A 13,171-nucleotide genomic window follows, 5' to 3' on the forward strand; every position below is an offset into this window, starting at 1 on the left:
GAAGACAAAATGATTGCACTTTTCTGCAGACTGTGGCAGCTCAGGATGATTTTCTGAGCGTTTTTCACACTTTGCAGACGGCTTGACGACTTCATCAGAGCATTACAAGAAATCAGACAAGAAAAGAGAGTTCGTGTGCAGCCTGCACATCAGACACGACATCCATGTTTTGTAAAAGAGTGATAAAATAAATCTAACTTTGTAGAGTAGGAAATAAACTGACTGGAGAGCATAAATTGCACCTTAATGTTGATCAGGTGACGAGTCAGTAAAATACTCGTCACCTGATCTGAGGCTATTTTTGTTACATTTCTGTAGTTCTACTGAAGCTATTAATAGATTACTAATTTTGATAAACAAAGAAATGAAACACAGCAACATTTTAACACAGCAATGTTCCTTTATAATGCAAAGAAACATTTGGATTATAAAAAGATTGATCAACAAAAAATTAATTATTAGATAAATGGGGTATTAGATGAAGCAGTCACTGGACTAAAATGTTACCAATTATATATAAAGCAAAACCTAAAACAATCAAAGTAAATCACAATAAATTGTTGCAATTGTTATAGACTGACATTGAGCAATTGTTTCAAGATGAAAGGAAACAGAGGAAAAATGAAAATTGCAAGCAGATGATTATAGTTGAAGGGAAAATGTTTTTCGATCATTTTTACCTTTTTCCTTTACAAACTTTTACAGGTTTGGCTGATTTACAGTCAGCTGTTTGTAGGTTTCACACCTATTTGACAACCTATAATGAAAAATATATTTGTCTAATATGCTCATAGGTTGTTTGCTTGAAACTGTGACTCTGATTAATATTATTTACCATCAGGAGATTGCTAAGAAGTTTATTAGATTGATCAGTGAAACTAATCTCTCTCATTTAGCAACGATTAATTGAGTCAATCAGTAAAAATAAAAAGTTCAGAAAATAACAAGCAACTAAGTTGGATAATACATGAGGTTTTCAAATTTTTATATTTATTTATCATAATTGAAAACTATCAAGGAAATTAAACTAATGAGTTAAGTGTAAACGGATGAAATGTAAGTAAAATGGGCAGAAAAGGCAACGCTTGGTTTCATAATGGTGGAGTGAAGTGGAGGAGAGACAAATTGGTCCATTTTCTTTTCCAAAAACTAGAGCCATTACGATGTGAAGCAGCAGTTTTGAATCTTGGTTTAAGCTTATTAGAAATTGTTGTCATCTGTGATCTGTGAGGAAAATAAAACTCTTCCAAATCGGCGTCACTGACATTCTGGTCAGCTGCAGTTTTCCTGAATAACATCCATCTTATCGCGCTCATCCGGCCCGTCGGGACTGCAGCATTTGCTGAGGCGAGGCTGTTTGTCGTCCCCTGGGTGGGCAGGAATTTGTGTCAAAGCCACTCAGTCAGCAGGGCGAAGGTTTCTGCAGCGCTCCTGTAACACTGACACACACCCAGAGCCCACGTCTTCAGCTCTGATTATCAGGCTCTTTATTTACTCCCGACTATTAATCACTCCATTCAGTCTGTTCTTTGTTTTGGGAAAAATCCATTCAGTCTAAATAAACTCAAGAGTTCTTGGTTGAGATGTTATTCTTGGAGGGAAAGTAATTTAGTGTTTTGGGCTAATATTCAGCCATGTTTTTCTGCTAAGCCATGCATTAAGAAGCGTATTATAATAAGTAGCTCAACTTGTGTTTGTTCTGCGATGCTTTTTTGATGTTTGCCTTCTGGGTCAATTTTTTATTTAGACGTTTTCATACTTTACAGCAAACCCGTCCTATTGATCTGAATTAATTTATGTGTAAAGTTTTATTCTCATCAGAAAAGTGGAAAGCAAATGATGTGCCAGAAGAGTTAATAAACCTGTTAAAATTCATGTATACATTCTGGGTTGGTATTTTTGTTTATTTTGTAACGATGATATCAGTTGTGATCAATCCACATTTTCCAAACACTGCTGTGCATTTTGTACCTACAGGTCTGTGTAAGCTTTAATATCCTAACCACTGTCATTTATAACAGGTGCACATATTCGTAAGGAATCTCCCATGGCTGAATGTTTGGTCCTTTTTAATTATCCATTTCGACACTAGGAAGAATTTATCTCCAGTCAAAGGCATTGGATTGGCTCATAGCAGCCGGATACAAAAGCACTCCACACTTTTCACTTTACACAGATTTTTACTCAGTTGTTAATGTGTAAAAGTTCAACAAGTAGTGTTATTTTTGTAATAAACTAAACATCAACTGTTCTTTTAATTTAGGTGTCTAAATTAAACAACAGCAATGGTATTCTTTCTTTAGAAAATAATCATATTTCTGGTTAAATAAAGATTAAATATTCTAATAAACTGATGGGTTATTTAACATAAAGTGTGAATGAACAAAACTTTACTCTTTATGGTCATGTCTGTGTTGTCCACATTGAATGATGATTGATAGAAAGCTTTCTCTCTGCTTGTATTAATTGCACTCCATCTGTTTTTTTATCTCTGTAGCAAACAGCTGCAGTCAGGCGTCTCTAAAACGAAGCTTTTCCTCACAGAGCTGCCTTGTTGTTCATTTAAAAACCAGTGGAAAGCAATAAAGCTTTCAGAGTTTTTTCCAGGCAATCAAGGAGGACAAACACTGCAGCGCAACATCAAGTCAAAACCACTTTGAGATATGACTTCCTGTGGAGAAAACATATTGCCAGAGCCGGTTTATTGCTCTTCGTTTATTGCTATCGGGTAAATGCCTCCGTGTGGTCAGACGTTTACTGAAGGAAACCCCCAGCAGGTGCAGCAGCCAGGTGAGCAGGACATCGGAGCGTGGGACACAAACGATTCAATCAATAACTCAAACATGTCTCTCCTGATGTATTCACGCCTCTTTTTACATCCAACACAGTAAACAAAGTATGTGTTTGTTGCTGGTTTGCATCATTAAGCAGCAACTCGCCAAACAACCCAAAAATGCAACTGAATTTTAGACAAAAGATAATAATAATAAATGAAACATGTTTGATGATTTGATGAGGTGTTAGTAACATCTCTGATCACATTTGAACTTAATTTATGTCAGTTTTACTCAAACAGTCCTGCACAGAAAGGTAATAATTATTTGAATTGAAAGACGTTAGAAAAATCCCAAAAAATATCAGTTTAATTCAAAGAAATGTACAAAACCAAACTAAAATGAGTTGAGATAACCCACAAAAACACGGCAATATAAATAAATATATGACCCATTCACCCTCATATTTAAATATTTGCTTATTGTTTTCTGTGATATTCAAGGATATTTTATTGTCGTACCACCTTTGCTTGTTTGTGGTACGAAATTCAGACAGATTAAGAAATCTAATACACAAATAAAAAATAAATAAAGTAATTTATGTGGTATATATGTGTGCTTTATGTAAATTGATGATTGATATTCATCTGGTAAACAGATTTGTGGCATGTTGTATTTTCTGTAACACATAATAAGCATGCAAAATAAAATTAAATCCAGTTACTATTGAACCCAACAAACAGGATGGAAAATGATAGGCCTTGTGAATAAATAACAGCCACAGATTTAAATTTACCATTGTGGAAGATAAAAATTTACTTTATTATTAAGCTGTATGTCAATACCTACTTTAATCTGCATCCATCAATATTAGGTATAGATTTTAACAAGGTTGTATTTGCATAAAAGAGCTGAATCATTGCACAGAAACCCTGCATTCAAAGTTTCTTTAAAGGTCTTACAGCTGAATTAAATTTTTTCAGCGTCTTGCAGTGAAACGAGTGAGCGGTCATAGATGACAAACCCAGTGAGTGAAAGTCGGTTTCACCAAAGTATTTTGTACCAGTAGGAGCTGAAACAAGCAACCACTCGGGATTATGAGGTGAATAATGAGATCAGATCAGTAAAGCAGCAGATTTATGCACAAGTAATTTAGTCTTTTCATAAAGCTACAGGTCATCTGGACGCTGACCCACTCAAACATGCCGATTATTAAATCAGAGAATTGTGATTTTAGTCTGATAATTTCACACAAAAGGCCCAAATTAAAACACAGATTAAGTTCTGGGATGTTTCTGTTTCTTGAACAAAACAACCATAAGATTAGGAAAAGATTTATTTAATAAGCAGCTCAAGAATGTATGAATCAGCAGGGGGTCATTAAAGTAAGGAGGATTATTGATTGTCTTTGACCTGGCTTGTAATATTCAGTCAATTCCTTATATTTCATTTTCTATTCCTATTGTTAGCAACCATTACTAATAAAAACAAATCTCTATCTGTAATTAACCTCACATATTATATAGTTCAGACAAATTTAGGTTTAGTTTAACTTATTTATATCAAGGCAGCTGTATAGAGAAATAACATTTTAAACAACATGGGCTATAGCCATGGGCTATATGGCAAACCATTTATATATAAAATTTAAAAGAAGTGGGCCAAGAATTGAGCCTTGTGGTACACCTCTGTTAATTTGAAACAATGAAAGCTTGCCACTCGTAACACATTGCTCATGTTTTTAGTATATGATTCAAACAACCACAGAAAATCATGTCTATGACTTCTGAATAAAAATTTTATGGTTAAATGTGCATAAGCCTTTTTAAAATCCATAATTACTGCTCCAGTTTCTGTACCCTAATCAAGTGATTGTTTAATCTGTTCAATAAAGAAGCAACTAAGACAAGCTGCTGCACAACAATGAAGACAAAAACCAAATTGTAAATGTTATTTTAACTGTTTAATTTCAGCTCCTTATTATTTTTTGTTGTAGCTTAGATGTATTTTCACACTAAACAAGAACCTTCCCTGTTCTGTCGGATTCTGTTTTTAATTAAGAGAAGACTAATACTTTAATCCCTGATGTTTATGTGTCTGATAGATTTATGCACCACATAAAAATAATAGCAAGCTGTATAAAAGCTTTAAAATCAATCTGCTGGGTTCCTGAGAGCAGCGAATCATGTGCCAAATTAAACCCTGATGATGTGTGTACCAATATGTTAATGTGATTGCAGGCAATCAGACTGGTGATAATTAACTGCTACTAGATCTAAGATGAAAGATTGCTCTGTAGATTGTTACAGGAAAGCATCAGCATATTTATTCAAACATAAAACTGGCACGCTCAGTGGGCGTCAGATTAATGTAAACTTTGATAATGTGGTTCAGGCTGGTTTATTCTTTCTCTGATTTGCAGTAAATTCAGTAAAATATTGACATGTTTCTGCTTATTGTGTGCTGTTTTCCGTCATTATTATTTAGTGGGCCACCCTGTGACTTACTACCGTATTTTTCGGACTATAAGTTGCTACTTTTTTTCTAAGCTTTGAACCATGCGGCTTATAGCCCGGTGCGGTTTTTCTGTTGATTTTTCTTCAGCCTCCAGGGGGCACTTTAGCAGGAAGTGAATCATTGAAAGTCAAAATTGGAAATCAAAGAAGAAAGTGCTAATTTTCATTTAGGACATGCTAGCAGGAGACACGACTATGATGCAGCTTTTAAGTTGAGGGCTGTCAATCTGGCAGTACAGGAGGGAAATAGAGCCGCTGCGTAAACTCGGCGTGGACAAATCCACGGTTCGGCGTTGGAGACGCAGGGCTGCGTCCTTAATATATCCAGCAGGTTTATTAGGTCCTTGTGGAAAACCGAGAGCGGCGGAGATACCAGCGGCTTATAGCCCAGTGCGGCTTATATGTACGTTTCCAGTTTTTTTGTTTGTTTGTTTTTTCTTTATTTCTATGTGCGTCTTATAGCATGGTGCACTTTATATCTGTAAAATACGGTACAAACTGAACAGGTAAAGTCAAGCACGTGTAAAGATTAAAATAACATCCACAGTTGAAACCAGATGTTTATACTTTTAACATAAATACGGTCCCAAAATAAGTGATGAAAACCGTTACAATAATGTTAGTCACACAGAGGATAACAGGAAAACCAGAATAAACAAAAACCTTTTGTGGCATCAGAGGTTTACAGGAATCATAAACTGGAATTGGCTCACATTGTCACCAGATTATTTTAGTATCTTCGTTACTCTGTCCATAAATTAAATTCACATCAATTCTCTAAACCACTGGTGTGAAACCTAAGGCTCGCAGGTCAAATCCGGCCCGCCTGAGCTGACTTAAACTGAACTTTAAGATAACAGTTGTTTACTTAAATATTATTTTATCAGTCAAATCAAATCAGTTTTCATTTGAATAGGACCAAGTTAACAAATATTACCACGTGTTAAGAAATACAAATTAGACGCAGAGAAATTTTAATGGTTTATTAATAGGTCACCAAGTATTATTGGTCTAATTTCTATTACCTTAGTACACTTGAAATAAACAAAATTAACTTACAAGTAATTTTTTAGCAGGATTAAGGAGCTTGTTTTAGGTCATTAACATTATAAGTGAAATAATCTGCCAGCGGAACTATTACTTTTCCATTAATATTAAGGAATTATTGACTTAAAACAAACTGCTTGATCTTGCTGAAAAGTTACTGGTAAGTTAGTTTTATATTTTTCAAGTACACAAAGATATTTTCAATAGAAACTAGACCAAAAACACTTGATAATCTTTTGTGCTTCTGCAGTGTGCTTTCTGTTCACGAATCAGTGCTGTGAAATGAGACGTTTTCTCCGGGTTGATTTTTCTCCAGGGACAAACTACATGCAAATTCTCCTCTTTTTAAAAACGGTGCATGCAACTGGAAATGCTTTTTATTCGTTCTCAGCAGCAAACTGTGGAGGCTTTTAGTGTTTGGCAGGCGATCATAGACACTGAGATGCTCTGAATGTGGAAGTTTGCCTTATTTTCTTTGAGCCAAAGCTGGAGCACGCCTGCATATTTAAATCCTGATCACAAAAAGGATAAAGAAAAAGCACTTTCAGAGGGATTGAGGTGAGCGTTTAGCAGGTGAATACTTGCATGCAATAAAGTGTGGGGATGTTTTAAAAAGATGCTACTCTCCTGCTGAGCCTTTTCTGCAGGAAAATGTGCTCAAGCTAAACAACATGTTGTTCTCCTGCATCTACAAAGTGACTCAGCCAAAGGAAACCATTCACTTCGTCCCTTTGCCTTTTCCTCCCTGCTACCATCTGGCGACACCCACGTTGCCTGCTCACGCACTAGAAGACACACAAATACGCATCAACAGACGTTGAGTCCCCAGATCGTCTGCGTACGCTTGCTACACACACCATGGCATTTCTCCGGCTCTTACCCACCCACCCAGACTCGTGGAGGGCGTAGCTGAGCACTCGAACACATACCGAGCCCCATCAAAGTTCGGAGCCTGGCAAACTCAACACTCGTGGAAAGAGAAGCAGCGGGAGCTTTGGATCAGAGGAAAACACCTCAAACAGAACCTGCCTGAATGACCCAGTTTGATGAGGAAACATCAGCTGCAGGTTTATTTTCAGATGCAGGACCTTCTGCACCTGCATCTCACAGCGCTCGCATTCAAACCTCACCAGCTGATGGGAATTAATTCTGGAAAGTGTGGGTAAAAATACGCCCACTGCTCTCCCCGCGCCTCCCCTTCTCCGCGCTGATTCACGTTAAAAGCTCCTGCCATCCAGCTCCAACACCCACTGCTGTGTGAGAACTAATAAGTGCCACTCAGCCTGGACTCAGAGCGACCGGGCCCACACACTTAGCAGCCGACACTATTTCAGGCTTCATAAGCAGCTTTGCAAATGAGTGGAAAGGAAAAGAAAACATTTCTGTATTTGATGAGGTGGAATTTAATAGAATATGTAAGAATAGGAAACATTTTTAGCTGGAGGCAAACGTGACTGGCATCCATTTTAAATACCAGCCGGATCATTGGTGCTGATCTCCTGCAGCCAGGGCCGACCTAAGACTTTTTGGGGTCCTCAGCAGATCTTCATTTGAGGCCCCCCCATAGCAACTTGTCAACACCAGACGCTTCATCTTCCTACAGATGAAGCATCTAGGGCTACTCTTATTGTATGATCTACAGGTAAATATTTGAATAAAATGAACATTGTTTTTTTATTCTATGAACTACTGACATGTCTCCGAAATTGCAAGAATAATATAGTATTTACTTACTGAAAATGAAAAATGGTCAAAATAACAAAAAAGACACAGTGCTTTCAGACCTCTAATAATGCAAAGAGAACAAGTTCATATTCATTTAGAAACAACAAAACTAATGTTTTAACTCAGGAAGAGTTCAGAAATCAATATTTGATGGAAAAACCAATGAGGTTTTCAAAACCCAGGAGAGTACAGTGGGCTCTTACTTTTTTCCAGAGCTGTATATGTTGTGAAAGACACGTGATTAATATCAATCGATAATCCATCTGATACAATATTCAATCATTTAATTGAACTGCGATATAGAACCGCACAGCATTCTGGGGGATGTAGACAAAGGAAAGGCTTCAGCCGCTCAACCTCTCAGGGCAAGCAAAGCAAGATTGCTGGCATCAACTCACTCACTCTTTGGTTACCTAGCAACAACTTGGTGATTAACTTGTGGTTACTTGTGGTTACCTAGCAGCCACCAGAAGTTTCAGGTTTTTCCGCCTAATTGCTTAAAAAAATTGCATTTTAAGTATTGAAGTGTGCCATATTATTCTAACAACCTAATAGTAATATCAGCTGATAAAAACTAATTTTACAGTAAACAAGTAAACTCTACACCAGTGAGTTTTGCTGATAGCGCTTCAATATGGCGCATTCACCGATCAGAAAAAGATCAGAATTTTAAGTTTCAGAGTCATTAATCTGGACCAGCTATAGTAAAATCTGCTGATTTCTCTGTGCATGTTTGACATCTTTGTATTATGCAAGTCTTGTATCCTCAGTTTTTCCAAAAATCCTACCTAACTAATTATCCAACAAGAACCTTGGTTTGTTCAATGATGGCATGAAACCCTGAGTCTCATTAAAAGTCAGGATTTGACCCACTTAACCTCTCTATAAAAAGATGAGGGTAACAACCTTCATTTCCATATTGAATACATTTACATTTTAAACTCTTTTTTTTTAGCATCTCCTTATTTCCTTTAGCCATAAACTACATCAGATGATCTTTCACCCTTTGAAGATGTAATAAAAATTTACAGTCCCGAGTAAATAACAAATTTTGAGACCAGTTTGTTGTATTGCCGCCGTCAGTGATAAATTAACTCATCATGATGCTGAAAGAGGAAGCCGCTGTCCCTTCAGTCTCAGCATATTCTGAGACTTATGTTGTTTTTTCTCTCTTAAGTATTTTGACTACAAGGCATTTAACAGCCGGGACGCACCGTACATCCGCAGCCATAATTAAAAATTAATAATTTCCTTCCCTTGTTCTCTTCAGCAATACTTCTGTGAACAGGCCTAGATCTACTTCCTTTGGAGAAGTATTTTGAAGACCTGAAGATAACCAAAAGGGAGAAACACTGAGCTTTTCACTATCACTAATCCTTTTGTTTTAAAAAAACACTAGATGCAATAATACCAGAGATGATAACTTGACAGACAAAATGGTAGAAATGTAATCTAATCTGCCAAAGATCAGATCAGTTGTATATTAAAACTGTCAGTCTAAGCAAAGACTGTACTTTCTTTTTACAATCATATAACGCTCAGATAAGTAAATACTCCGGTATATTTTTCCTGTAGCTTTCTACAAGTGGAATGAGTCAACTCAAATCAATACCTCATCACTCAGATTGTGTCTGCAGAGCCTTTCATTAGCAGACGGTCTGAACCAATAAAGAGTCAACAAGGGCTGAGGAAGGGGTCAAATGGCCAGATGTAAACAATGAAGTCCCAGTCAGACATTTGTGAAAGAGTCAAAAATTGACACTTGGAAGGTGGGATCCAAACAAATTTAATGGAAAACAAACCCTAAACTAGCATACCTTATTTCACAATGTTGGACGGATTAATTAATTTGACTAGATAATCCATAATCTCAGGAATTCAAAGAAGCCTCTTCTACTGTCTCTAAAAACAAACACAAAGGTTTTTAACTCTGGTATAGCTTTATAGGGATGCACCATTTCTATTGACTGGTGACTAGCCAGTTGTTTATTTCTCTAACCAATTAAGCATTAGACTTGATTTCTGTGGAGGACAAAAACCTCAATGTCAGGTCTGATATTGACATTTTATTTAGAGTTGGATATTTTCTCTCTTTAGATAAATCAAAACTGGTTTGTCAAGTTGGGGTCTGTCTAAACCTGGATAGGATTGATAAAAACCTTAATCTACAAAAAAAAGCCTTTAAACCCCAAGTCCAAACTGAAATTTGTAATTTGTTTCAGTATTAATGAACTACTTTGATTCTTTTTGTAGTTTTGATTCTGCTGTTCTCTGTGAACACAAAATATCAGAGGCAAATGAGTAAGTTTAAATTGTATTTGGTAAAAAAAAACAAAAACAAAGGTAAGGTAACAATTTGTTTTAGAGATATAAGTTGTAATTTTGTAATTTGTGTAAAGAAGACCAGATTTGTAGTCATTATTTCATAGTGGGCTGCTTTAGGATTTATGTTATGTATGACATTTTATCTGGCAGAGAAAAGATCTTAGCCGCTGTTAGCTCTCTAAGAAAAGTTGGTAGCATCAACTAACTCACTCACCCCTTGGTTACTTAGCAACAAGCTGCTGGGTAACAAGAAGCTTCAAGTCTCACCCCCAACTTTGGTTGCCTAGCAACAACCTGTCGAGTAATTTGCACAACAGCAGTTTTAGGTTTTGCCACACTGCCTCATAACTGTTTAAAAACATAAGCAACGGTGTGGCAGTACTTCAGATATTTAAAACATAAAACTGATCAATAGTTATCGATATCGACTGATATGAAACCCTTATAAGGTGATAAGTTTTTCAGCCATATCGCTGAGCTCTGACATAGCATTTACCGTCAGTAACTAACTGAGCGTCACACAATCAGTGCCTGGTGTGGACAAATGACAATCACTCTTTGCAGACAAGGAATCGAGGTTTTACCTGTGAAGTCCTCAAGGCACTCGCAGGTGAAGCCCCCCTCCCTGCTGCGGCACACGCCGTGCGCGCCACACGGCTTCGAGTAGCAGAGGTCAATCTCAGTCTCGCAGTAGTCTCCTGTAAAGCCGGTGGGACAGCGGCAGCGCAGCCCGGCGATGGGATGGATGGGTCTAAAGAGGATGGTGTCGGACGCCACGAACGGCGCCAGGCTGTTGAATTTCAGCACCGACACGCACTTCATGTAGTTCTCACACGGCTCGCGCAGGCAGATGTTGTCGTCAAAGGGAAGCACCTCCTGAAAGGAGATCTGTGCCAGGAGGCTGCGGTTCAGATAGAGCCTCTCCTGGAGCTCCTCCGAGCCGAAAAACTCCCCGCTTTCAGGCCCCCTGCCGGGCCTGTCGCTCCCGAGACGTCCGGGACGCTGGTGTCCGTCTCCAAACACGGGAACGGCCACGGACAAGCTGACGTTGAGGATGCGTGCGCTAACGTCCGTGTCGTCTTGGATGTTGAAGATGACGACGTCTTCGGGCGCAGCGGAAAGGACGCGCGCCACGCCGTCCAGGAACTGGGAGAGCAGCAGGGACAGGAAGTGCTCCTGGGAGGTGTTGGCCAGGCGTAAGGTGATGCTGTTGGATAACATCTCGTCGGTGATGATGGTGACCTGGAGGAGGCACTGAGCTGATACAGAGTGGATGCCGTCTGAGAAGAAACACAGGAAGCACATCGGGATTAACGTGACTCGAAGCAGAGCGTTAAAATAACCGTATCTAGTTTTCTTTAAATGGACATTTTATGCAAAATTCAAATTTTGCACGTTTTTATACGTCTCAACTTCTAAAAACAGCTTAAGTGCTTAAAAAAAACCATCAGCCATTTCTCTGGCAATAAGTTAATGTTTTTTGGTGCCTGGAAAATTAGCGCTGTGATGTTACCTAGCAACCACAGCCATGCCCAGTTCGTTACCTAGCAACCCAAGCAGAACTCGAGCACATTTGGTCAGCTGGTTTTACCGATGAAACTTTGCAACGAAAACAAAGACGGTTTAATGTCATTTGTGTTTGTTTTGGTTGCTTCATATCTGACGTTTTGGATATGAAAAGGAGTAATTTTGCACCGAACAGTCTTTAGTGATCACACTGTTCACTAAAAGTAATTTTATTTAATATTGTCAGAATTTATTGTGAGAAAATATGATTGATTCATATTCATAGTAACTATAACAGGGAAAAGGGTCACAAGCTATAAAATATATGGGGATAAATTACATTATCAATTCAATATGGACATTTCTGTGATTGTTATTTCTAACAATTCATAAAATAATTAAACTATAAGAAAAATAAGCCGATAGGAAGTGGCTAAATGGGTTGGTAGGAGTTGGTGAATTGACACTGTGCCATTCTAGTATTTTAAAGTAAAAGTAAAAAAGAGAGTGTGGATCCCAGCATGTTTTTGTGAAACCATTTCTCTTCCTCAATAATTTAATAAAAACAGTTTAGCCTGACATAATATGAACTGAGTAAACTCTGTTTATAGATGCATTTCCAAACATCACTATGCTGCTGTATCAGTAGAAAAACCATCTTATAAATATTCAATCTAAGAAGTGTTGAATATTTTAAAATGGGGACGTACTGTAGCGTTCAGCTAATGTTACTCAGTGTGGATCCTGAACTACTTTCAAATGTGGCCCAGATCACAGAATTTAAGGCAGGGCTGTGAGTAGGAGCCACCTTTACAATGTGGTGCATTAAAGTGATTTAAAACTGTTTAAAGCAGGAGGAGGGACTCTCACGTGTAAAACCTTTATAACTCACTCGCACATAAAATACTTCTGATGCTTCAAGCTGGAAACCAGGGTTTCCCCAAGAAAACTCATTAAGCCTAGCGGGAAGAGCGCTAGGGCAGTCCACCAGTTTCTGTCTTAAAAAATGTTTCAAGTTGAAAGGAAATTTGAAAATAGGACCAGATAATTATGTGTGAATGGAAGACATGATTGAAAATACTTAAACAAAAACTAAAATGCCTTAAAATAAAAGGCAAACACACACACAAAAAAAATGCAAATTAAATAAATCATATAAATTTGTGTGATTCAGTTAGATACTCACATTTTAAAGCACATCAGGAAATTCACCTCTGAGACACTTCAAAGTGACAGACAATTATGGTTTTGGGGTGGCCTAGTTAAAGGCCACCCTAT

At 37.7% G+C, this 13,171-nt stretch overlaps 1 protein-coding gene across 5 annotated transcripts in view; it reads right to left on the reverse strand.

The window, feature by feature from the left end:
* Positions 1-13,171, reverse strand: part of celsr2 (cadherin, EGF LAG seven-pass G-type receptor 2) — an 81,919-nt gene that overhangs the window by 37,336 nt on the left and 31,412 nt on the right. For all 5 annotated transcript variants that reach the window (XM_017304905.1, XM_008409791.2, XM_008409793.2 and 2 more), the window contains exon 2: positions 10,972-11,667. In XM_017304905.1, the coding sequence (XP_017160394.1) occupies positions 10,972-11,667 (696 nt within the window). The remainder of the gene's footprint in view (positions 1-10,971; positions 11,668-13,171) is intronic.

This window comes from Poecilia reticulata, linkage group LG5, assembly GCF_000633615.1.
Source record: "Poecilia reticulata strain Guanapo linkage group LG5, Guppy_female_1.0+MT, whole genome shotgun sequence".
Classification (NCBI taxonomy): domain Eukaryota; kingdom Metazoa; phylum Chordata; class Actinopteri; order Cyprinodontiformes; family Poeciliidae; genus Poecilia; species Poecilia reticulata.